This window comes from Gymnoscopelus braueri, assembly GCF_963280865.1.
Source record: "Gymnoscopelus braueri genome assembly, chromosome: 8".
NCBI classification, from domain to species: domain Eukaryota; kingdom Metazoa; phylum Chordata; class Actinopteri; order Myctophiformes; family Myctophidae; genus Gymnoscopelus; species Gymnoscopelus braueri.
The window spans coordinates 32,899,477-32,926,464 of record NC_137609.1 but is presented as its reverse complement, the minus strand read 5'-3'; the positions used below and the strand labels follow the sequence as shown (position 1 = coordinate 32,926,464).

General features: G+C 39.9%; 2 protein-coding genes across 2 annotated transcripts in view; one reads left to right on the top strand and one right to left on the bottom strand.

Moving 5' to 3' along the window:
* The window catches only part of LOC308090779 (ryanodine receptor 1-like), a 124,911-nt gene that overhangs the window by 3,140 nt on the left and 94,783 nt on the right, over window positions 1-26,988 (top strand). The window contains exons 2-18 of the mRNA XM_080436044.1: window positions 4,358-4,477; window positions 9,471-9,569; window positions 10,023-10,043; window positions 10,167-10,241; window positions 13,423-13,501; window positions 13,990-14,102; window positions 14,928-15,027; window positions 15,478-15,574; window positions 15,663-15,737; window positions 16,432-16,588; window positions 17,592-17,762; window positions 19,054-19,175; window positions 20,197-20,380; window positions 20,864-20,999; window positions 21,984-22,079; window positions 23,519-23,637; window positions 24,447-24,580. Of these exons, the coding sequence (XP_080292170.1) occupies window positions 4,358-4,477; window positions 9,471-9,569; window positions 10,023-10,043; window positions 10,167-10,241; window positions 13,423-13,501; window positions 13,990-14,102; window positions 14,928-15,027; window positions 15,478-15,574; window positions 15,663-15,737; window positions 16,432-16,588; window positions 17,592-17,762; window positions 19,054-19,175; window positions 20,197-20,380; window positions 20,864-20,999; window positions 21,984-22,079; window positions 23,519-23,637; window positions 24,447-24,580 (1,898 nt within the window). The remainder of the gene's footprint in view (window positions 1-4,357; window positions 4,478-9,470; window positions 9,570-10,022; window positions 10,044-10,166; window positions 10,242-13,422; window positions 13,502-13,989; window positions 14,103-14,927; window positions 15,028-15,477; window positions 15,575-15,662; window positions 15,738-16,431; window positions 16,589-17,591; window positions 17,763-19,053; window positions 19,176-20,196; window positions 20,381-20,863; window positions 21,000-21,983; window positions 22,080-23,518; window positions 23,638-24,446; window positions 24,581-26,988) is intronic.
* LOC308090589 (otoraplin-like) lies at window positions 25,722-26,920 on the bottom strand. The gene is made up of 4 exons (XM_080435816.1): window positions 26,737-26,920; window positions 26,418-26,557; window positions 26,073-26,183; window positions 25,722-25,956 (listed from the first exon to the last, which is right to left on the bottom strand). The coding sequence occupies exons 1-4, from the start codon at window positions 26,849-26,851 to the stop codon at window positions 25,933-25,935; spliced, it is 390 nt and encodes a 129-aa protein (XP_080291942.1). The 5' UTR covers window positions 26,852-26,920; the 3' UTR covers window positions 25,722-25,932.

The window sequence follows — 26,988 nt, the reverse complement described above, 5'->3', positions numbered from 1 at the left end:
AGTGTATTTAATAAATGATTATTATAATGATGATTAATGATGATTATAGCACCTTTGGGTTCAATGTAAGTATTGCTTTGCATCTATGACACTATGTCTCCATGTAAATAGCCAATGTATACATCAAAAACATTATGTACTGTAACAGTCTAATCCTGAGAGGCGAGCTAGAATAGTTTTATACTGTATACCGAGCATTATCAAACCGTATTCCACACGCACGCGGAGTGTGAAACATTTGATATATGATATGTTTATATGTATCACTCACCACTGAGATGTACAGGAGGCTGTCTGTTTATAGCTCCATGTCACAAATCTAAGACTTACCACACACGCACGCACGCACGCACGCACGCACGCACGCACGCACGCACGCACGCACGCACGCACGCACGCACGCACGCACGCACGCACGCACGCACGCACGCACGCACGCACGCACGCACGCACGCACACACACACACACACACACACACACACACACACACACACACACACACACACACACACACACACACACACACACACACACACACACACACACACACACACACACACACACACTTACTTGGCTTTGTGAAGTGTGCCAATGCTCCCTAATCATAGGGTGAATGGAATGTTGTGAGTGAATTACTGTATCATTATCAATCATTATCAGTCCAGCAGAGATGTACTGTATGTCCAAACCAAGAGATATGTGAAGAGTATTCCAAAAGTATTCCAATTTCAAGATATGGCCAATTTTATTTTATTTTTTTATCTTTTGACAAAATTATGTAAGCAGGTTTGTAAGTAAAGTTACTAATAGTTACTATTATTGACTATAGAATAAAACGTCATAACCTGTTTTTATTTTTAATTAAACAAGTAAGACGCGTGAACGCTGGAAGCGAACGCAGATTGACTGTGGCTGCTATATTTCAACCACACTGTAGTAGTGCACTCTGCCGCACTCTGGAGGCTGTATACAGGCAGTGCAGCTGCTGGCATTTCAGCACGGAGTTTCGAGTCACATGGGGGCGCGAGCCAATGAGAGCTAAACACAGACGGACAGAGACACACACACACAACCCAAGCACGGTGACATAGTCCTTCCGCGTTCGCAATGAAGATCAAACAACATTGTCATTATATAGCATTTCGGAATGCTACAGTACCTTTCATTTTTTTATTTACTTAAGTTGACTTGGTTTGTAAACGCAAAGGCACATTATCACACTGTATAACAATGTACTTCCAGTTTAAAGCGGCACTATGTCACTTTTTTATGAATACATTTACATTTTATCCAATCTGTATGGTAGAGTATGTTAATACAATATAACTTATACAATTGAGGTGATTGTGTTTTGTCTCCCTGCTCTTATATTCACACATTTAGATCGTGTCAAAGGTCATGTCTCACTTTGACACAGGATCTGACATGAATTTTGACCTGAGGGTCACAATTCAATTTATCCCCTGAGCAAGCAGGCAGGCTTTATTAGCTTGATAGTACAAATTTCAGCACTTGCGCAGGAAACTGGGTTTCCTGCGGGTTTTAACAAAGTACAAATAATGTATTATAAACATGTATTACTCTCACCCAGAAGGAAAGCTGTAATGTCAAGATGTGGTGAAGACTGACCAGTTCACCCTGAACCCTACTGAGTTCTATATTTGCTGGGTGGGGATTAGCAAGTTTAATGCTTGGCCCATTTGAAACACCTGTTTACTTCAGTCCATGATGGAACTCATTTAGACTATAAAAATATATAGTTGAACAGATTTACAATGACATGCATTTTTGCTAGATTGTCCACTGACAGGATCATTGTAAGGGTTTTGGAATGGCATATGGTTATAGATTATTTCGCATTGGTAGTTGCTAACCACACATAGTACACAATACATACTTGTTAGTGGACACTCAAACCACTTAATCCTTAATCCTTCTTTGACTGCATGGGGTCCCCCAGGGGTCTACAAGCTCACACCACGTTGCAATAAGACTCGTTGGGAGCTTGTAGATCGGCTATTTTTGTGAAATGTTAACCTATTGTGAACTGCCCAGAATAGGGACGATGGGTTCAAGTGGTCAAGGGTTCAGTGTTTTGTTCAAGGACACTACGGCAGGATATAGCGGCTGACGTAAGGAGTGAACCTGTAATGCTTCCTAAAGGGATGGGATGGTCTCACCAATGACTCGGCACAACCTGGGACTCTTTTGGCCCAATCGACACCCTGTATTCTACACCTCAGCAACTCTTTATTTATCTGTCAGGACCCAAATTAGTTCTCATAGTGTGGCTGGCTGGCCAATACCATTTGACCTTCAAAAGTGATTCCCACTCCTGCTTGTAAAAGACTATAGCTGGCAATTGTTCTGTTCCTGTCCCACTGCCATGTCTCTTCACACATTCATACAGTACCACTTGAAAACTTTTCATGAGGTCATAGATTTTTGCATAAATAACCATAATAAGTAGAGGTTGTTATTATTATTATGGTTATTTGTGTCCAATTGTACAGATTCCTTAAACATCATCTGCACAGTAAAATCCTCAGTGTTTTGTCAAACTGAGAGTGTGCAAATGTAACCAAATTGTCCCTTAAGGGGTCCATTTGGTTACATTTGCACACAATTAACACATTGGCACACAATCAGCACAGAGGATTTTACTGTATATTTTCACAAAGCTCCAACTAAGAGGGTAGCTTCATATGACATATCCGTGGCACCTGAATATGAGCTAACGATGTGAAGTAGTACCTGTAATGTACCTTAGATGTTTTTGTGAAGTACAATTATCACAGTACCCTGTGAGAATTGTAAGCCGGGTCCTCGAGTACAAATATGTTTCAGAAGAAAACACAACTATGTACGGCGCACCGCACTCTGAAGATGATTCAACAAGATATTCGGAGTATTCCCTACATCAGCAATCTGAGTAATTGCATTATGGAAGCTGAGCAGCGATGTCCAGTGTTTCTAGGCCGCCTTGATCTCAAATATCTGGTGCTTTCCGGAGGGGAATGTGTGAACAGCAGGTGCAGGGGCCTGAAATAGAGGCCGGCTGGTTAGTCAGGGGCAGAGGGGCTGAGAGATTAGTGTGAAGCTAGTGTGTGGCACAGAGACACAACAAAGAATAGATGGAGGAATGAGAGCTGTTAAACGAGAAGGAGCAGCTGCTTGCCTTGTTCTTATACAATGTCCATGAGAATGTACTTTATCAAGACACTCCATGCAACGCTGCACTGCAGCACAGTGTTGCGTGGAATCTCTGATTGTTGTCTCTTTATAAGGAAGTTGATGTCGTCTGTATGTTTGTCTTTTGTGCATGCCACTCCTCAGGCCGGACTGGGCTGAAGCTTTCCATGTTATGATCCAGGGATGGTCGTGGGCAACATTTTGAAATGTTTTATATTTAACATTTTATAACTTAAATCATGAAAAAAGTTTTTCATGAACAAAAGGGCACCCGCACACTGCTCTTGCTAAGCAGCATCAGCTTTTATTCAAATTGACAGACGTTTCGGTCCCTCTGGACCTTCATCAAGACACTCTTGATTTCTTGAGCATCTGTAAATTTGAATAAAAGCTGAATGCTGCAGTGTGCAGGATTTTTGTTCCTGAAATACTTTTTTCATGATTGCTTCAGTTGTCACTGTCCACGCACCTGCATCTAAACAAAGTGGATATTGTGAATATTTCCTTTGCATAAATCATACACTGGAAGTCAATGGAGAGGCTGTAACTTCCAAGCACCTATTTCACCCGTGCAATAACCCAAGCGATGCTGGGTACCCTATTAGTTTCATACAGTACAGTTTATGCAGTTTTTCTCCGCAGGTGTGCAGACATTCTTTTATATAATGTATTGTGTAGGAATGTATACCGTAGGAATTTCTGAAGGCCTAACTCAAAATTCATTATCTGCAGCTTCACTGTCAAATAAGGTATCTAGTAAGGGCTCAGTCTATCAAAGTTCTGATGAGTTGAATGTGAAACTTATTGTAGGCACTATTTAACTTCATAACAAAGAATGGTTGAAAATTTGAGAATATATTTGTGGGAATGTGAATTTATATACAGTGCCAAATACCCCCAAAACAAAACCTTATGTGGGCTAATACTTAAAGTTTTTATGTTAGATATCTATTGTTCTGTTCTTAAATTGAAGTCTGTGCAGTAAAGTCCAGCACAATTGTCTTTGTTCCTCATTACGAACTGATGTTTGGCCTCAGGTATTATGCACCAATATCAACAAGACTATATGTACTTGATGAATAAAGTCAAATTGTATTATTTATTTCTGTTTTGTGTTGAAAATAAACCCATTCACTTGAACTCTTTTTATTGTTCTATTTGTAGGATGACCAGGTTGTGCTCCAATGCACTGCATCCATTTTGAAAGAACAGATCAAGCTATGTCTGTCCTGCGAGGGCTTTGGGAATCGCCTCTGTTTCCTGGAGACGACCTCCAATGCTCAGGTACTAGAATGATACTGTTTGAGTTAGAGCCCAACCAATGCCTGATTTTTGTCTAGTAAATTTAAAATACTTATAATAAAGTTTAAAAAAAAAACAAGAACATTCAAAAATAGCCTGTGCTTGTAGATTATCTTTTTATTCTATGTGTGAAAATGTTTGAAAAATGGCCAATACTGACGTGGAAGGGGTCATACGGAGGGCGTTCACATGGCAACCAGCTGCGACTAGAAGCAAGTGAAGTGAAGATTTGGGAGTTTAAGCATAAAACTTCAGAGGTTACCCGTTCTTGGTAATATAAGTAAGGCAACATGTCCTTTGTTTTTCGTTTTTTTCTGATCACTGATTGAGTGGATTAGCATTTTGATTTAGTTTAGTTGGACTTTTCTAGTAGGAATGGAATGTGGGTGTGATTTTAGCATTCCACCACTAGGGAGGGCCCCAACCCCTTGGATGGGCTTTTACCCTCCTCCCTCCAACAGGGGATTTATCAGGTTCATAGACCTGTCACCCAAGGAAGCTTTGTGTTGTCATACATGTGTGTTTTTTGTTTCAATAAGGGGGATTCTGTTTTATTCTGATTTGTTTAATGTGATTCATATTCATGATGGTTACTATCTTATACGACATAGCACTGGAAATATTTGGTTGCATTTAACTACTGATATAATATGATAAATTTCATCTCTTTGAATGTCAATGGGCTTCTTAATCCGGTTAAACAGAGGAAAATTATCTCAAAATTAAAAAAAGAAAACATAGATGTAGCTTTCCTTCAGGAAACGCATATGACAGGGCTGGAACATGAAAAACTCAAAAGACAGGGATTTAAATATGTTTATGCATCTTCAAAAAGTAATGTATGATCATATCTCAACTATCAAGGATAGAGAAGGGAGATTTGTAATGATCAGAGGAAGAATTGATGGAAATATGTTTACCTTTTATAATATATATATCCCCCCAAATTCAGATTCAGCCTTTTATATGCAAATATTTGACAGGATAGCAACAGAGGCGCAGGGGGTCCTTGTGTGTTCGGGAGATCTGAACATAACTTTGGGACCCCTCGACTCCTCAGGACGGAGACCAGCGCAATCTAATAGAATAACAAAAAAGATAAACTCAGTAATTTCAGAATTGGGACTGGTGGATGTCTGGAGACATATGAATCCATCACTTAGAAACTATACCCACTTTTCATCCCCACATTCGAGCTATAGTAGACTAGATTATCATTTATTATTTGGAACAGATATAAATAAGGTGCAAAAATGTCAAATTGGAACAATGGATCTTTCTGATCATTGCCCAGTGTATCTTTCCCTGGCTACAACAAATAGAAAAAGGAACACGCTTTGGAGGTTCAATCCAAGTATATTGAATGAACAGAGAATAGAACAGTTTACGAAGGATATAAAGGATTATCTAGAGATTAATGATAACGGTGAGGTGTCCCCACCAGTACTCTTGGACTGTTGTAAAGCGGTAATGAGGGGTAAGGTGATTGCATTAGCATCTTTTCTTAAAAGACAAAGAACAGAAAGACTCAATACATTACAAATAGAGCTGAAAAACCTTGAAACAAAACATAAAGACTCAATTGATCCTAGAATCAAGGTGGAATTAGCAACCAAGAGAAATCAAATTGACCAGTTATATAACCAAGAAATTCAGAAGAAAATGATGTATACTAAACAAAAATACTATGAAGGAGGGAGCAAATACACAAAATTATTGGCATATAAACTCAGAAAACAACAAGCAGATAATACAATATATAAAATAACAGATTCAAGTACTAAGGTTACACATCATGGATTAGAGGAAATAAAAAAATGTTTTACAGACTACTATAAAAAACTTTACTCTCAGCCTCATGTCGCCAATGATGAACAGATGCATAGCCTACTCAACTCACTAAATTTACCAACTCTCACAGCTGATCAAAACAAGAATTTAAAGTCACTAATATCAGAAGAAGAGATTTATTCGGCTATAGCCAGGTTGAAAGCTAATAAGTCACCGGGTACGGATGGATTTAGTTCAGAATGGTATAAAGCCCTGAAAGAGGTTTTGACACCTATTTTACAAAAGGCCTTCAACTGGGTCCTGACAAAAAATGAGATTCCAGCATCATGGAATGAAGCGATTATCTCAGTCATACCTAAGGGAGGTAAAGACAAATTAGATTGTGGAAATTATAGACCAATTAGTGTATTAAATGTGGATTATAAACTGTTCACATCAATTTTGGCTCGAAGACTTGAAAATATCATACCCGAAATTATTCATTTGGACCAAACAGGTTTTGTTTCATCCCGTCAAACTCATGATAATATTAGAAGATCCATTCATGTTATTAATCATATAAATCAGAATAAGATACCAGCTATGTTGATAAGTATTGATTCGTTTAAGGCATTTGATTCCGTCCGTTGGAAATTTTTGTTTAAAGTTATGGAAAAATTTGGATTTGACCAGGTGTTTATTAAGACAGTAGAGTCCCTTTACAGTAGACCATCAGCTAGATTGAAAATCAATGGTGAGCTCACAGACTCCTTCTTGTTGGAAAGGTCTTCTAGGCAGGGCTGTCCGATTTCGCCAGTATTATTCGCAATTTTTAGCATTGAGCATCTGGCACAATGGATTAGACAGAATAATTCGATTAAAGGTATATTAATGCCAGCAGGTGAACAAAAACTGGCTTTGTTCGCGGACGATATTTTGTTGTATCTTTCGTGCCCGACAGAGACCTTGCCTGCATTGATGTCTGTGCTGGGTGAATATGGTTCATATTCAGGGTACAAACTAAATGAACAAAAAACACAGGCTCTCTGCATGTATTACAATCCCCCTCAAGACCTTCGCTCTAGGTACAAAATTGGGTGGGACAAACAATCTGTGAAATATCTAGGCATTATACTACCAAAAGATTTATCCAAATTAGAAGAGTTAAATTATGACCCCCTCAGGAGGGACATATTAGCCGATATCAATAGATGGGATTTAATTCCATATTTAAATATAAGCTCTCGCATAGAATCTGTAAAAATGAATGTTTTACCAAGACTTTTGTATCTATTTCTATCAGTTCCTATTGGAAAACCAGAGCAGTACTTCTCTGAGTGGGATAAAGTTATCTCTAGATTCATTTGGGCGGGGAAAAAACCTAGAGTGAGGTTCAAGACATTACAATTATCAAAGGAAAAAGGGGGATTGGCCCTTCCATGTTTGAGGGACTACTACAGAGCAGCTCAAATCCGACCACTGATTGGATGGTGTAAGCCGAGTTATAGATCAAGATGGAAGGACATAGAAGGTTCGATGGGGAGGGGTCTACCTATTAACATGTTGGTAGGAGACCCATCCTTAGTTAAACACCTATCAGACCCTAAAAATTTGATGATAGCAGGTTCATTGAGGGTGTGGAGTGAAATAATTAGGAGGTATCAGTTGAAGGATAAAATTGGAATTCTCAAATGGTTTGCACATGACTCAGACTTCAGGCCTAGTATATATGACATGAGGTTTAAAGGTTGGATTGGGAATGGCCTTTCTGCATATTGTACACTTTTAAAGCAAGGTAATGTTATGAGCTTCCAGGACCTGAAAGACAAGTTTAATTTACAGAATCAGGACCTTTTCAGGTACCTGCAAATCCGAGACTTTATAAATAGGAAACTATTGAGAAGAGAAGGTACACTGGGAGTAGAGATCATTGAGCTTTTCCAAAATGCATATGAAGACTCTACTTATCAAAAGATAGTATCAAAACTATATGTGGTCCTTCAAAATTTGAAAGGAGATAATACTCTGAATATTAAAGCAAGATGGGAAGCAGAGAGCAATCTTACAATAACTACGGAAGAATGGGACAGGATATGCAAACACCAATGGAAAATGACTAGTTCCCCCACATGGAGAGAATTCAGCTGGAAGAATGTGACCCGTTTCTTTTGCACTCCAGCACAGAAAAGAAGATATTCAATATCTGATTGTTGGAGATCATGTGGGGAGACGATGGCGAACCATTTTCATATTTTTTGGGGTTGCTCTTCTGTTGTCCCATTTTGGAGAAGTGTCCACAGTGTCCTGGAAGCCGTTATAGGAATTGAAATCAATTTTGATTTTAAAACCATGTATCTTGCTGACTTAGAAGAACTGCATTGTACTAAGCAAGATCAATATTTGTTAAGGGTATTACTAGTAGCGTCAAAAAAGGCGTTAACTAAAAAATGGCTTACGAACGTTATACCAACTATAAATGAGTGGATTGATTTAATCTATAATATATTTATTATGGAGAGAATTACATTTAGCTTTAGAGGTCAGACTGAAGTCTTCATGGACAACTGGTTTAAATGGCTTACTCATGTCTCTACATTAAGACCAGATTTTATTTGATTTCAGTTATTTTTATTGAATTTCCTTTATTTTTCTCTGATTGACCATATTGAATAAGATGCACGTCGAATTTGTCCCATTAATGGACCTTTTGTTCTCCGTTTTTGAAGATGTGACCAAGTGTATGGATTATATGTATGCATAACTAGTAAATAAGTGACCAAGTAGAGAGACAGTTTCCTCCCCTTATATGTCTGTATTTGTATGTTTTGTATGTTCGGTTTGTTTGTTAGTAATGTGCTGTCTTTTGCTTTTTGTGTATGTTTGTTTTCTGAAAAATCCAATAAAAAGTTAATGGAAAAAAAGAAAAATGGCCAATACTAATAATAGCCAATACTTCAGCCAGAACAATATATTGGTCTGGCTCTAATACTGTTTGAGTGTTAGCACAAGACTACCTCCAAAACTTAAAAAAAAAGTCTTGCATCTACTGCTATTCTACACTACTACAGTAACTACTGTACCCTACAGACTACTTAATCCAAAATGTGTTAATAGAACTAACCTGCTGTAATTATTCCACAAAACTAAAATCGTGCATTATTGCCTTCATTTCATCTTTCATTTGGGTGGATGTACTGTGTTGTAGAATGTTCCTCCAGACTTGGCTATCTGCTGCTTCATCCTGGAGCAGTCGCTGTCCGTGCGGGCGTTACAGGAAATGCTGTCCAACACGTCCGTGGATGAGGTAAGAGACAAGCAAAAAGGTACACTGTAAAACTGTCACTGTTCAGTGTACGAATGTAGCAAAATGGACGTGTGATGTGCATTTGTACACTCTCTGAGTTACAAATGGATAAACTGTCTATAACTATGGATTGTACTGTTTAGATTTTACTGTGTAGATAAGGGCTTTCAGAAAACTGATTTCGAAGTATATCTCCCATCCAACCAATCTGGATCATATGTTTTTGCTCTTTGTAGCATGTATGGGTATTTTTGTCTATATGAAATTGCATGACCTTTCATCTTAACTGAAATTGTGGTTACTACTGTTTACTACTTTGTACAGACAGATGTGCTAATTTAGTATTAACCAAATTAGAGTGGTTGATGAAATGCCATTGTTTCTGGTTAAATTCGTAATTTCTTCAACTTAACTTTCCCTTGTTTCCTCCATGACTCTTCCACCCGCTGACAGGCCGTCGATTTGGACAAATGGGTATGTGTTGTCACTCTTTCTGGGAGCGTACACACTGTGTCAGCAAAACATTAATAAACTGATAAAGTAGTGAATAAAGTGTATGGTGTGACTTCCTCATAACTCTCTCTCCTGCTCTGCCAGTCATCACAGGGAGGAGGCAGTCGCACGCTGCTGTATGGCCATGCCATCCTGCTGAAACATACCCACTCCAGCATGGTAAGCACCCATTTTATATGTTCATGTATTTAGACCTTTAACCCATTCAATCTGGGAACGCGTCTAAAAATGTCTTCTAAATCCTGACAGGTTTCTGAAACCACTTTCTATATCGGTGGTTCTCAAAATGTTTCATGTCAAGGACCCCCAAAATGTATTTGGCCGCGGACCCCCATCTCAAAATATTTTGTTCCAGGGACCCCCAGAAGCAAAGATTTGAGTTACAAATGTTCGCTTTAAAAAATACATATTCAAAGATTTGCACACATTTTCACGATTTTTCAAAAATAGCAGATCTACAAGCTCATAGCACGGCACCGAGTGCCGCGCTATGAGCTTGTATATCTTCTATTTTTGAATAGCCAAAGAAATCTAAAATGACAGATGCTTTCCCGGTATTAATGGGTTAATAATCAATAATAGACAGTGGTTCTCAACCTTTTCTGGATCAGGGCCCTCTTGAAAATCTCGAAAGCATTTGCAGCCCACCCGTGTTAAGTGGCATATCTTTCTGCCTACTTTTCAAAATATACCAGGCAAAAAAAGAAGAAGCTGTGGGCACAATAATTGAGTATCTGTTCAAAAAGACTTAAAGGGAGACTTGAATTCATGGATATTGCTTTTTTTTGGCGCATTCCTAAGCCAATAATTTGATGACCAGCGGACCGGTAGGCAGCGGTTCCGGTAGGAGACACAAAGGAGACTCTTTGTGTCTCCTACCGGAACCGCTACCGGTCATCAAATTATTGGCTTAGGAATGCGACAAAAACAAAACAATATCCATGAATTCAAGTCTCCATGGGGTGACTAATCAATAGAAAAAGTCATTTTGGGGTGAACTATCTCTTTAATTGTGTAAAAGCCAAATACTTGGTAGAAATAGTTGCGCGCTCTCTCTCTCGCACACAGCTCTTCACTCTTCAAACATAACTGCACATCAAATGCACCACACACCAATCAAAGGGAGCACCAATCACAATAATTCAATTGAAAATATGCCAAGAAGCACAAGGCAATAACAAGTAAGACGCGCGAACGCGGGAAGCGAACGCCAAAAAAAAAAAAATAACTAGAAAAAGTGCTCCTCGGAGCACAGGTCTCCGCCAGGTCAGGTACGTTATTCTGGCCTCCTGGTGGCGCTATAATAGGCCAATGTGAAAAGGGTGCCATTTATTGTTAGGTCTTTCACGGCAATCAGACACTGCATTCATGATTTGAGGCATTTTGTTCCAAAATGTGTTTTGCTCAACTCAACTCAACTCAAATTTTATTTATAAAGCACATTACAATGACCAAGGCCAACCAAAGTGCTATACAACACATCAAAACAACAATGTTACAATACATACGGTGCAAATATAAAATACAAAATACAAAATGCAAGTGCTGATTAAGAAAGGATAACAAGATAGTGAGGTAGAAACAATAATTATGGTGTAGTTGTTTAACTATGTTCAAAAGCCATGGAAAAGAAGTAGGTCTTTAGTAGAGATTTAAAAATGTCTATAGACTGAGAGGCTCTTATATTAAAAGGAAGGCTGTTCCAGAGCCTCGGGGCGGCCGCAGCGAAGGCTCGGTCGCCTCTAGACCTTTTGTTGGTTGTGAGCTCGATCAGTAGCAACTGATCGGCCGACCTTAAGGGTCTGGGTGGAATATATCCATTAATGAGGTCGTTGAGGAAAGGGGGGGCTAGCCCATTAAATGCTTTAAAAGCAAGCATTAAAATTTTGCTAAATTAGACCTGCTGGTGGCGCTATAACAGGCCAATGTGAAAAGGGTGGCATTTCTTCCTCGGCCTAGTGGGAATGTGCGTGTGAAAATCCACGGAAATCGCAAGCTGCGTGCATAGTTTGAGGCTTTTTTTTTCAAAACGGACCAATCCTGCAAACTTTGGAAGCGAACCATAGGCAATGAGGATGGAATATGAGAAATCGGACAGATTTGTGTTGATCACATGACTATAGAGATACTGTGTACCGATTTGCATGACGTTTGGATAAAATCTGTCGGAATAATGTAAAAAAAAAGGGGTTTTGCACAAATCGGGCTCCTGGTGGCGCTATAATAGGCCCATGTGAAAAAATTGGAGCAGAGGTTCTGAATTGGTATCCAGGGAGTGTGTGTGCACAGTTTCGGAGCGACCGGGCCAACGGTGCCGGAGATTAGCTGCTAACACACAGACAGGACGGACACACGGACACACGGACGGACGGACAGGGGCGAAAACATACTCTCTCGCCATGCCTTTCGGCCTGGCGGAGACAATAATGAAAAAAAAAATGAAAAAAAAAGTAACCAATAAAAAATATATATAAGAAATACCAAAAGATTGTGCGTTAAAAGGAGCATCTTAGAAAAATACAAATTCACAAAAAAAAAACTTTGAATGTTTTTGAACAATTCAACAATTCAAGTGTTTGAAGTGCCTGTTTCACCCACTTCCGGGGGGCGGAGCCAAAATCTGAGCCCGAAGTATTTGTTCGTAGACCCCCACTTAGGGGGGGTAGAAAAAGTTTCGGAGCGATTCGGGCACTTTTCATTTAACATGGGGTTTCAATGGGGAGTTTTTATGAGCCTTTTCCGGGGCGTGGCTTCCGGGGAAGGGGCGGGCTTAAACGCAACCTTGACAGGTGTGTTCAGTTTTCAAAGACCTTTCATTTGATGTATGGTACGTCTATATTGGACATTTACTTGGCTGCACACAGGCAGTGCACACAATACTGCACACAGAGACGCAGAGAGACACACAAGCCGAGCACGGTGTCATAGTAAGCTCCACTTGCGCGTAGGCGCGCGCCGAAAGGCGCGCCTCCTTCCGCTGCGTTTGCAATTATACATTGTTGCACATCAATTAGAAAGTAATTAAAGCAAATTAAGAATAAACACATCCCATATTCCTACATTATGGCTCTTACACCCCCATTGACCGAGGGTGAGCCCTCTGGGCTTCAGGCAGGGATACTCTACATGCAACACTGTTGTTGGGATCAAACACGTCTTAATAATGGGAATGACTGTCATCACTAGACCTTCCTGTCACTGCAATAATACATAGAATAGAACTGTGACTATATTGGGTTATTCTGCATGCTATGCTCTCCTGTTAATGTGTTAATTAATAATACCAGTGGTTCAGTTGATGAGCTTGGTACTGTATGTTCTCTCATTCTTTGTGCTACAGTATCTCTGCTGTCTGACTACCTCACGCTCACTGACAGACAAGCTGGCTTTTGATGTGGGCTTGCAGGAAGACTCTACAGGTCAGTACAGTATGCAGAATGTCTCCCTCATTTTATGGCGGATTTATACTTTGTCGTAAGACAGCGTTTGCCACAGAAATAGCAGATCTACAAGCTCACAACATGTTGTAATGTGACACGTTGTGAATTTTTAGATCTGCTTTTTCCGGCATGCGGCACCACCTTGTGACGGAGCGTATTGTACATTGTAAATTGTAAATTAAATTAAAATGGTTTAGAATTCATTCATTCAGTCAGCAGAATGTATGTTGTACAGTAGCTGTACAACATACATGTTTCTTTTAATAGTTTGAAATATGTACTTTGTATTGTGAGATACAAAGAGTCTGTATACGTACTGTATAGAGCCTATTCAGCCTTGTCTACAATATCTGATGAGGAATAAGCTGTCTATTGCTGCTGACAAATGTAGTATTTACTACCTTCTACGCTAAACATAAACAAGGTGCTGTAGGCATCTGCATTGTAAAAGTATGCTTCTTTTTCAGGGGAGGCATGTTGGTGGACCATCCATCCAGCTTCCAAGCAGAGGTCAGAGGGAGAGAAGGTCAGGGTGGGAGATGACCTCATTCTCGTCAGCGTGTCCTCTGAGAGATATCTGGTAACTTCAAACTGGATAGTTCACAAAACGTAACACAGCTGTTGTGTCTTGCAGATGCGTTGATGCTAGAGATGCACCGATGTATCGATGTATCGGCCGCACATCGGCATCGGCCGATATTAGCCTTGTTGACTGCCATCAGCGTATTGGTAAATAACTTGACTTTCACCGATGGCAGTGGCCGATGTTCACTATTTAGCTGAATGTGAAGCAATCTGTCTTCTGTAAGAGAAGGTTATATTAATAAAGAGATTGTTTCATAAATCTGATTGAATTTGTGATCATTAAAAGCGTGATAAAGGGCTGAAATGATTTATAATAGTGCTTTTCAAATAATTATTTATTAATTTTCCTGGCACAAAAGGGTGAATCAATAACAAAAACAAAATAAACAAATATCGGTATCGGCTAAATTATTATTTTAAACATCGGTATCGGCCAAGAATTTCCACATCGGTGCATCCCTAGTTGATGCTGAAAATGTACCTTTATTTAACATGGCATAAAGCGTCACAGAGTGATACTCGAAGGAGAACTGAGTCAATACAGGTGTCAATTTGGTTTAAAATTTGAGTTCAGGCGGTCTGAACATCTAGTTTTCCAAAATAATATTGTCCTATTCTATAATGACATGTCCCAAATAGGGATGCCAGAGTTAATGTGGTTAACAATCTACATCAACTCGGACAGTTAAAACCAAGTATCAAGTGAACTCCAGACCGAAGCAGAAATGCATCCTGGAAAATCCCTCACACACTGTAGGCTGATATAATACAGAGTGCATTTTGGATACAGATTGTGATTGATTGATTCTCCATTGTCCAGCATCTTTCCTATGCCAGCGGTGACCTCATGGTGGACGCGTCCTTCATGCAGACCCTGTGGACTATGAACCCGGTGATGTCTGGCTGTGAGATGGCTGAAGGTACACATATGATTTCCCTTTACTTCCTTTTGCATTCACTGATACAAAGGTTTTTTTTCATGGCAAATGACAAATGACAAATTGAATGTATTTTTATATCAATAACATATTTTATATCGTAAGATACTGTGTGGGCACTAGGCCGGGGTTTAAAGTTGGTTCCTTGTACTGGACAATGTTTCGGCTAGAATTTTTATTTCAATGCATAAATGCAACAACAAAATAAAGGGCCCATGAAGTTCACTGTGTTGGATTACCTATCTTAAGCACATTTAAAGTCTCTGTGAGTAGATTTTCGGACTGAAACGAATGGAATCCAATGACTTCCACAAACATTAACAAACCACGATATGCTTTGGAAAATGGTCTCCAGTATCCACAGTCAAATATGCAGTGAATCAGTGCAAAACTTTTAATCCACTTTCTTCCTTAATCATCTGCACTTTCCAGGTTTCCTGATTGGAGGCTATGTGCTACGACTGTTCCATGGTCACATGGATGAATGTTTGGCCATCCCATCAGCTGACCAAGGAGATGACCAGCGGAGGTGACGGCTTGTCATACATACAGAACACACACAGGGGAAGGGTCAAAGCTTAAGCTGCATAATGTACAATATGTTGTTTTCTTTTCAGAGTTGCTCATTATGAGGGAGGGGCTGTGTGCAGTCAGGCCCGGTCGCTGTGGAGACTTGAGCCACTTCGTATTGCGTGAGTAGACTCATTAAAGCCACTAATCACATACTTTTGATTCATTAGTGAGCTTTGAGCATTTTATTATTGTACAGCATAATAAGTATTGTATGGTAACCATACCATACCTTATGTGTAAGTGTATCAATGTCCTTTCTTTAAACTATCTTCAAAACTCCCAGCAACCTTGGTTGATATCCGCTTATGTGTTAACCCATTTAGACCTGGAACCCCATTACGTAACTATACCTTTCAAGCCGGGAACCCCTTTTCGGGTTCTTGTTGCTATGTACAGTATATAGCAACATATTGTTTTTTGTAATTTTGAAGTTTTTCAGAAAACTTAGGTCAGGATTTTGAAGGCGTTTTTAGAATATATTTTTTCACACGGGGAGCGACATTACACCCGCATACCAGCTTGGATCCACAGGGTTGCACTGCGCTCCTCATTTGAATAGATGCGTTTCTACACATTGCGTCAAAAAAAGTTCAACACAATTCAACTCTTGATGCGAGTGTGCGTGAGGGAATCACACCCAGTGTCAAAGAATTTCACAGGATCGCCCCTGCTGTCAGATTGCCTGTGCCTCCCTACCTGAACGTTCGCCTCTCATTGAAAATGAATAACTAGACGTGTCAGTGGCCTCCTGTGTGAAAGAGCCCTTTAGTCTTTTTTCCACTTTTACTGACATTTGTGTTTCTTACTGTGCAGGTGGAGCAGCAGTCACATTAAGTGGGGCCAGTCTTTCAGGATACGTCACATAACAACAGGCAGGTACCTCTGTCTGGATGAGGAGAAAGGTCTGCTGGTGGTCGACCCAGAGAAGGCCAACTCCAAGATGGCTGCTTTCTGCTTCAGGATTTCAAAGGTCAATGCCAGAACAACACCAGTTGTACCTGAGAAATAAGTTTAATTTAAAGAAAGCAAAACATCATAGGAACATTTTTAAGAGTTCACAATCTGCAGCAGTGCGGAAAGATTTTATCACCACTTAAGACAACGAAGACAGCTATTTTCGGCGCGTGACAGTGCCGGCTTAAGCTTCATAAATCTATCCCATTACAAATATACCAAAGTTGTACCTCGTGTACATTCTCGTGTAAAATTCATAATTTGCTGTAGAAGTGTGATTGGGCTATTTTCAAGTCCTTTTTACGGCGTGGCTAGAAGGCCAGCCTATGTACTGTATGTATGTGTGTTTGTCCGGACGCAGATTAGTCCGGACCTAATCTTCAAACCTCACTGGACCGATCAGCACCAGATTTCTTGTGCACACTGCCAGTAGGTCAAAGAAGTACCTCCACACATATATATGGTTATTGTACTGTTTGCACTGTTGATGCTGTCACTTTTCTCAGCATTGCACTGATTGTTCTGGATGCACTGGTTGTCACTGACACATTATATTATTTTTGAGGCGGGATACTGTGAGGACACTGTAACCTGGTGTTTTCTGCATAGTGCAGGATAGTTGTAGTATAGGTGTATACTTTTTATACTGTTATTGATGGTGCTTCTTATTGTTATTCTTACCTTTGTATTTCTGTATCTGACAGTACTTTCCTTACTCTGTATCTGTAACTTTGTAACCCTTAACTGCTGTGCTGCCTCTAGACGACTGAAATTCCCCTGTGGGATCAATAAAGGTTTCTATCTACTGTACTGTATGTAGAAAAGAGAGAAAGGAGCGCATCTGTTTGGAGTAAAAATCCTCAACAAAGTGCTCTTTGGTACAGATGGATGACAAAAAATGATTTGCAAAAAATACAAGTACACACAGACCAAAAATCTTACATGCTATAGTTTCCCTTTAATTTTAAATTTGAAAAATAAAGTCACTCATTGTTTGTTTGATTTTTCCCCAACTGCAGGAGAAGATTGAAGAAGCGAGATTGAAGAAGCGAGATGTGGAAGGTATGGGAACACCTGAGATCAAGTATGGAGAGTCCATGTGCTTTGTACAGCACGTTTCTACTGCCCTCTGGTTAACCTACGCAGCTGTGGATGCAAAAGTAGCCCGTCTGGGACCTCTAAAGAGGAAGGTAAATATGTGTAATCACCTACCTGTAGGGCTGCGATTACTATCTATTACTTTTTGATTAATTGAAAATCAAGATGCGTTTTTTTTTTAAATAATTAAACAAGAAAATGATATCAATCAATCAATGTGAAGAAATTCTACTTGATTTTATATTATCAACTAAAACAATTAGTCTGATTAACCATTAAAGCACTTTTTATTGTCCTATAATGGTGTCACACAAACATATTGAAAATCGCGGAACTCGAATTGGCTATTTTTGGTAATTCGATTAATAGCGATTTATTTTTATTTTTATAATCAATAATTCATTAACTGTTCATTAATTCAATTAATATATTATTAGTCAGCAATCTCATCAGTGACACCTAGTGTCATGATGTAGTACAGCCTGTCCACTTGTTGCACGTTTCTAAACAACAGAACACACACACACACACACACACACACACACACACACACACACACACACACACACACACACACACACACACACACACACACACACACACACACACACACACACACTATTCCTCTATAAAGTTGATCGAGCAAAAAAAAAAAGTGATATTCATTTTCTTTACATTTTCCTGACTTTTTATTTCCTTCATACAAAACATTAAACATGCAACTCTGTCTAAAGAAAGGATAGTTTTGCAGCAAATAATCTTAAAGAGTTGGGAAGAGACTGTTCCAATGTGAGTGAGTTATGTTGTAATGGTTAATAGTGCTACAGCCATCTGATTTCTTTGGAACAATGAATCAGAGCATCAGTATTGTTTAATTGTATTTGAGTCTTCCTTATTTTTGTCCAAGTTTCTAATTATTTAGGTTTATCTTATTATCTTTTGTATGACATGTAAACTAGTTGGGTTAAACCCTGTCCTCAAGGAGGAAATTAAAAGTACAGTATCAGCACCATGTTCTGTTGGACTGGGGGAAAAAAATACAAATCTTTACATATTAGTAATTGGCATTATGACTTGTTTGGGACTTGTAACAAAAGGTTTAGGTCTTGGACTTTACTCGGGACTTGCCTGTCTTGCCTTGGGACTCGAGAGCAAAGACTTGAGACTTGACTTGGACAAAACAGGGACTTTGCCACATTGAGGTTTCATCTCCTTTTCAAGTGGGCCCTGGGAAATTCTTCTGAAAAGCCCTGCTTCACACTCACACAGTGACATCCATGTATCTGGGAGCTACCCAGTACAACCACGTACACTACTGGCCACTGAGCAACTTCGCTAGCTATACACTGTGTGTGCATACTGTATGTCTTTATTTCCTCTCAGGCCATCCTTCATAAAGAGGGTCACATGGATGACGCCCTCACAGTGGCTCGCTCCCAGATAGAAGAACAGCAGGCTGCTAGAATGATCTACAGCACCTTCGGCCTCTTCAACCAGTTCATCAAGTACGCCCACACCCATTACCTTGTGATGAATGACCTTTGCCCTACAGGCCTGGACAGACCAGACTGTCTTGTCTTGACTAAAGGGCCGCTCACACTAAGAACGATAACTATAATGATAACTCTGAATATGTCATTTTAAAAATCGTTCTAACTGAATTGGATGGCAGTGTCCACACCACAACTATAATGACAATGACAGTGGTGAACGATATCGTTTGGATCACTTTCAGAGCGATTTTAAGAATGATAGAAACATTAGCTGCCAATCAAAATCCATATCTGGGGAGATGAGGAGACTATTATGAATAGCTGGCACTAGCTGGTAGACTAGCTGGCATTACCTCAGGTAGCCTTCAAATATCTTGCCTCCTTATAATTAAATAATCAGCATCATATTATCCATATAGCCTATTGCATGTCTTTCAGCACAATGGAGGCGGAGATCTTTCTCTCTCGTTCTCTCGCACTATCTCCCTCCGTGTGTGGGCTCAAACGTGCTTGGTGCCATGCCACTGTTTACAGAACGTTATCGTTCATCAGTGAGGACACTCCCGTAATTATCGTTATAGTTACAGTTATAGTTACCGAGCTTGGCGTGAACGGCCCTTAACTGTGACTATGCCAGGAGGTCAAATCGGGTGAAGGTCGGGTGATGTCTCATGTTTAACCCCTTAAGGCTACTTTGTCATACGACAAATAGTGAAAATAGCTGATCTACAAGCTCAAAAGACGGTGTATCGCGACACATTGTGAGTTTGTAGGTCTGCTACAGAAACACATATCATGACATGCCCAAAAATAGGGCTAGTCTGACAAGTTCTGTAGTTTTATTTTCTAACTATAAGCTCCTTACCTGTAATCTTATACCCTGCACAAATTCCTGTTTTTCCAACTTTCTATATGCTTTTTGTTTTTACATTGTTATCTTTGCTTCAACTGTATGTTTTACTATTTATGTTGACGTGATAAGCCAAACATGTGATGTTGATGGAGTTGTTCTTCTCCCCTGTGTGTTGTCTAGAGGTTTAGATGCTCTGAACGGGAAGAACAAGTCCGCCAACGCTCCTCTGCCCATGGATGCAGTTGTTCTCTCCCTGCAGGACCTCATCTTCTACTTCCGGCCGCCTGAGGATGAGCTCGAGCACGAGGAGAAACAGTCCAAGCTGCGATCTCTCAAGAACAGACAGAACCTCTTTCAAGAGGAGGTTGGTCACTATCACTGGGTCACCAGAATCAACCGGGTTCTTCATCTGGGGAGCATGAATGTGTAGCCTAGAGCAGATTTCATGGCAATCCGGTCATTACTTATGAAAGTAGTTTAACCACTAGCCGATGTACTTTGTCATACGACGAATAGCGATCAAAAAAATAGTCGATCAACAAGCTCACAATTTGTTGTGAGGTTGTATATACAAAAGATTATTTTTACATTTTCCCCTTGAATGACATTGTCATAGGGATGCCAGGTTGAAAATTATTAATGCTATTGACTCTAACCTTTAAGGAATTCAGGTTGAACTAAGTGATATGTTACAAACAAATATCTGCTCAATGGCTCTTTCTTGGATTTTCTTCTTCTTTCTTTCAGTAGACTAAAGGCTGAGTCTAAATACATTTCAGGTCCATTTCCAGTGATATCTCGCTCATCTCTTCAACATATTTCCAATGTTTTCTTGTCCTCCAAACAGGGAATGATCACACTTGTACTGGACTCTGTTGATCGGCTCAACGTCTACAACACAGCAGCACACTTCTCAGAGTTTGTAGGGGAGGAGGCTGCAGAGTCCTGGAAGGAAATAGTGAATCTACTGTATGAGTTGTTGGGTACGTTCTTGTCCTTTTGATGATGCGTTCTTTTCACTGTTGATGATTTTTTACATTTAAAATTACTGTATTGTTTTGTTGAGTTTATTTTCACAATGATTAAACAAAACCATGGTAAAGTTGTATGTATGTATTACATACTGTACAAACATACAGTAATAATGTGCTTAAGAACATAGAAGTTGTTCTTTTGCTGGTAAAATGAAAACACAAGATGACAAGCAAATGAACTGCATCGTCTGTATATGGCGCATCAGGTTTTGTGTCTGTATATGTGTTACAGTACGATTGGAGAACCAGGACGATTGAAGAAAGCGCGCTTGTTTTTACCACCCAACCAGCAATTCTGTAGAAAAAGCACTAGAGGGAGCCACGAGCCAGGCTTTTATGGCCGCAACCACACACACACACACACACACACACACACACACACACACACACACACACACAGACGCGCATGCACACGCGCACGCGCACGCGCTCATGCTTTCAATTTGGTTTATTGTAAGCATGACTGTTAAGATACGTTTATTGTGTTCTGGCTTTTGTTTGTTTACACACACAGTGATCCATGAAAATAACTATTCTGTCCCTATCGGTTCACAACTCGGACGGCGCTGATTCGACTCATCAGAGCATCGGCCGGTCAGCGCGGGCACTCGCGCCTGGAGGCGCGAGGTTGCGCCTCCTCGGCCTCAAGCTCTGCTGAGTCGACGCGCCTCCGTCATGGACAATAACTATTATCACGTGACACGTCACACGTGCGTGTGAAGCATAGAGGTATAGGTGTGAACGCGTGTTCAGCGTTCCCCTAGCGTAGCTTCCTGGTTGCTACGTGGGGGGGTCGGGGGAACAACAACAGACAGGTCCACGTCGCATCAAAGCCCCGCCTCGCCCCGAAGCCCCGTGCCTAAAAACGAGCGCTCTGTCTTCAATCGTACTGTGACATATGCACTAAACAGTTGTTTGTGTCTCCTTTTTAAGCTTCTTTGATCAGAGGGAACCGTGCCAACTGTGCTCTGTTTTGTGATAACCTCGACTGGCTGGTCAGCAAGCTGGACCGACTGGAGGCGTCTTCAGGTACACAGTTATTTTCCCTGCCCACTGGCCTTCTACACGTTCAAATCCACTGTGATCATATGACAAAAAAACACATCCGGGATTTTACAGTCTAAGATTCACAGTCCCACATTCTTGCATTCATTGTTTATCTATCCTAATTTGTGTCATAAACAGCATATTGTAGAAGCCCTCTTTTATGAACTGATCCTGATCAGCCCTACTGTAACTGTTGTATTGCATCATACAGTAAAAATGATTCTGATGATTCTGATTCTATCATTGAATGGTTTTTAAAATAGGTACCAAAAGTGTTCCTTATTTTACTGGGGACCCGCTGGAACCCCTTCAAGGACCCCTAGGGGTCCCCGAACCCCACTTTGAGAACCAGTGGCATAGGGTTCATGGTCTACCACCATTTGTTAAAAGAATGTATACATATAGAGGAACAGGAGGAAATGGTCTTGTGGAACATGCCTGTAGGTCAGCAAGCGTACATGGACATCCAGAAACAGCGGGAATCTTAAAGGACCATACCAGTGTTGTGTTGTTAGCCCAGGCTAGACCATTGACTACAATTACATTTACATTTCATCTCATCTTTCAAGTCTCTGCAAGTACATTTTCATACCGTACCGAAATGAATGGAAACCAATGGCTTCCTGGAAGGTACTGTAGGTAAAAGTACAATATACAGTATGTGATTTGTAGTCACTGGGCTGAAAAATGCTAACCTGACTCTGCCAGATGGGGGCGGTATTGAGTAACCAGGTTCCTCAAGACAGCATCAAACAAATGTGTGAAGCAAGCTTCTTGGATCTGGCAGCGTCAGGTTAGAAAAATGCAGCACGATGGTCCTTTAACTTCTTAAACCTTCTACTTAGTTGACCTTAGTTCCCAAGGGCTATACTGTACCAGGCTAGGCCCCCACCTGTATTTGCTCTACACTAGTAAATATCTTTGCAATTGCAATGCGTCATGTGATGCGTTGTTGTGAGCTTGTAGATGTGCTGTTTTTGCCAAACATTTGACCCAGAATATTCTAGGGTTCAAGTAATCATGACATAAATACACTTACTGGTGTAAAAAGAAGAAGAGATCCGAGCACTCAAAAAATGGATATAGAGTTAAAACAAACTTTAATGTATACAAAATGCCTACATGTTTCGACCAGGGCATGTTTTGTTTACATGTTTTGCCCTGATGTTTCATCAGGGCAAGAACACACCACTTACTGGTGTGTTTATAATTATACCATAATCTTTATACCATGACTCTGGCATGATTCTGACAGTGTACAATGATTGATGTTACTGACAGTGTACAAATGGAATAAAATAGACTATAAGGATCCATTTGGTTCCATTTGTACACTGTCAGAGAGTTCAAGTGTGTGTTTTAACCTGTATAACATGACTTGTGATGCAACTACACTTGCTGGTGTGTCTTTCTTCCCGCAGGCATCCTGGAGGTGCTTTATTGTGTTCTGATTGAGAGTCCAGAAGTCCTGAATATTATCCAGGAAAACCACATCAAGTCAATCATCTCTCTCCTTGATAAGCATGGACGCAATCACAAGGTTAGTACTGTTATAATAGATCATCATAATAATAATAATATGAGAATAATACATTATTAAAACTATATATCTCTGTTGTCCGGCAGAAACCAGCTTACTCCAAAATGTTCATTTTTCAGGAAATGAAAAAACAAAACAAAAAGTGCATTTAGGTGGTTTTGTCCATCAATCATTGATAAGAACAGCTGAATGGACCTCCAAGCTCACAATGAGGTCGGAGGTCAAAAGGGTGTGGAGCCTGGAGTCAGCAAAACCAGCTAAGTCCACCCCGCTTTGGTGGAGTTAGCTGGTTTAGCAGACAGTTTGAGGATCCGATGGAGTTAGCTGGTTTTAATACTTTTTATTGGTTCAATATTTTTTTAACCAACACACAGACGTAAAGGGTGTTCAATAGCACTGATTTATGAACAAAAATAAATTAAACATTTAGTTAGCTGGTTTCTGCCTTACAGCAACAAATTATGTTTGTATCATACTTCAAATATAAATTCTACAAAAAGTTCATGTCTGTCTGTACTGTATATCGTTACAGTCGGGCAGAAAACTTTTATATCCATGTTTCATCCTTTTATTCATAAATAATTGCCCTATTTTATACTTCACAGTATTAAATTGTCAGCCTAATAGTCGATCTACCAACTTATGAGCTTGTAGATCGTCCATTTTAGCTTTTTTTTTGTTTTTGAGATTTTTCATATTTTCACCTATAATGACATGCCCAAAATAGGTATGCCTGGTTAAATGTGGTTAGGTGTACAGCATGTGTGGGTTTTATAAATATTTGACTTGTCTCTCTCTGTGCTGTGCAGGTGCTGGATGTGTTGTGCTCTCTCTGTGTGTGTAACGGAGTGGCTGTGCGATCCAATCAGAACCTCATCACAGAGAATCTGCTTCCGGGTCGAGACCTCCTGCTTCAAACCAACATCATCAATTATGTCACCAGGTACTGCGGGCAGTGTTGGAAAGTAACTAAGTACATTTACTCAAGTACTGTACTTAACTACAATTTTGAGGTACTTTGACTTTTCAATACTTTATACTTCTACTCCACTGTATCTCAGAGTCAAATATTGTACTTTTTACTCCACTACAATTATTTGCCAGCTTTACTTAGCATACTAGTTACTTTGCAGATTTAGATTATTAAAGGTAGGGTAAGTGATATTTTTTGGTTAAAACAAAAAGTATTTTGTTAAAAGGTTAAAGCACTATATTCTGATAGTAATCATTGCTATATAGTGTTTGTTAAGTAACAGGAGTCTCCCCGTCTCTCCGGCTCTTTAATAAACAGAAAATACATTTTCCGGTAGGTGTCAAAATCTCAGCCAATCAGGAGAAAGTACCCTTTTTTAGCTTCATTTTTATAGTGTTCCAGTTCCAATTTTGCCTGCTCATTTCTTAGTGTCATCACTTCCAATTTCACTTGTTTAATCTATATCCTGTTTGAGTTCTCTATCCTGATTGGATAAAATTGGAAATGAAACTGAAACTGAAACGAAAATGCATTTTCTGTTTTATAAAGAGCTGGAGAGACAAGGAGACTCCTTTTTACTGAACAAACACTCTATAGTAATGAGTACTATCAGAATATAGGGCTATTTAACACTTATTTTAACCAAAGAAAATCACTTACCCTACCTTTAACACAAAACCAAAAAGCGCTATTTTATACTTCGGCTATTCAAAAATAGCCAATCTACAAGCTCACAACGCTTCGCAATGCGACGTACATCTGCAATACTTTTAAGCTCTCCACCACTGACTGTGGGCCAGCTGGAAACAGGATGTTCACATAAGAGTGAATACTTGCAGATGCTTGGCAAAATAAGTCGACACCAACATTCCAGTCCTGTGGAATGTGGTGCAGTTGGCCGAGCACACCACAGGGAGCTCCCTCCCATCTCTGCGGGACACACACGACAGCAGGTGCTTGATCAGGTCAAAAAGGATTATGGGAGTGGTGTTACATCTTACATCAATTATGACAAGTCATGTCATAATTGTCATTCATATTCAGTTTTCTTCAACTTGTCCAACTCTTCTGTCAAACAGTGAACATCATTTTGGTGACAAAAAAAGGCTTTATTGAGCAGGGTGTCCGATAAACTAAAAACAAATTATTTAATTTGCAAATACAAAACAGAAGTGAATATTCTTATTAAGAAAGTACCTATCGTTTATGGTACTCAAATCTGACTGTACTATAACATAATCATCAAATCTGACTGTACTATAACAATCATCTAATGTCTGTGAAAGTGAAGAAGTGAGGATTTGGTCATATCTTCTTTAAATTCAGTCACAGTAGAAGTCCATACCCTGCATGAAAGGCAATACAAACAGTAAAAAGGACAACATATACCCATTAGAACAGAGAATACATTGGTGATATAAAAAACATTGACAGTCTGTAATAGAGACACACTTGTACTCACGGTCGTGGGGACTGCAACTGTGTCCTTTGTGAATATCTGTGTCTCGTTCACCATTGTGGAAGGGAAGTACCCAATGATGCCCATCTGGTCCACATAACGCTCACTGTATACCTGCCAGTGAAAATAACATGGCCTTTCAAATAGGTTCCCAGAGAGTGGGTTATGTAAGCCCTGAAGAGCTTTATATACTTTGTTGTGCGTGGTGTCGTGCACTGAAAATAGCAGATTGGCGTGCAACTAACTAAGTGTAAATCCAGCCCTGTATACTGGAAGAAAAGATCTTTATCTTTACTGGTTAGACTGAATGGCTTGGGCACATTGATAAAGAAATAAATCAGCACCTACACTTCCAGACCAAAAGATTCCAGCGCCATCCTCTGGTGTGAGCTTAGAATACACATACACCATTTGTCCCCTCTTGATGTTGATAAATCTGCAGTCTTGAGCCGTGAAGTCATCTAAAGCCGTGGCTATGGAGATGGCATCTGAGAAAGCACACAAAACATTAAAGCCATGGGCAATTTAGATGTACCAGTACACTCTGACAACACCATAATGTACATTAGATGTGAATTCCACCTCTTAATTTGATCTAATAGTTATCAGAACTATGTAAATTGCACATACCCCCCTGCCCCTACATCTTCAACATCTTTTGACTTACATGAGCACTCTGCATCTCCACAAAGTTTGCTGTCTGCAAGTTTATCCATGAAGACAGCACTTGAGATCTGGTACGTTAGTCCCACATACAGCAGAATAATCACTGGACGCTTCATTCTGAGCAGAAAGAAAGAAAGACGAGGATATGTGAGTGTGTTTTTCTAAGTGTGAATGTTTAGTGTGTGTGCAAACTGCAGAGTTTTATGTGAGGTGACTCCAGGCTGTAAAATTCCCAGCACCTCTCTCAGCCAGG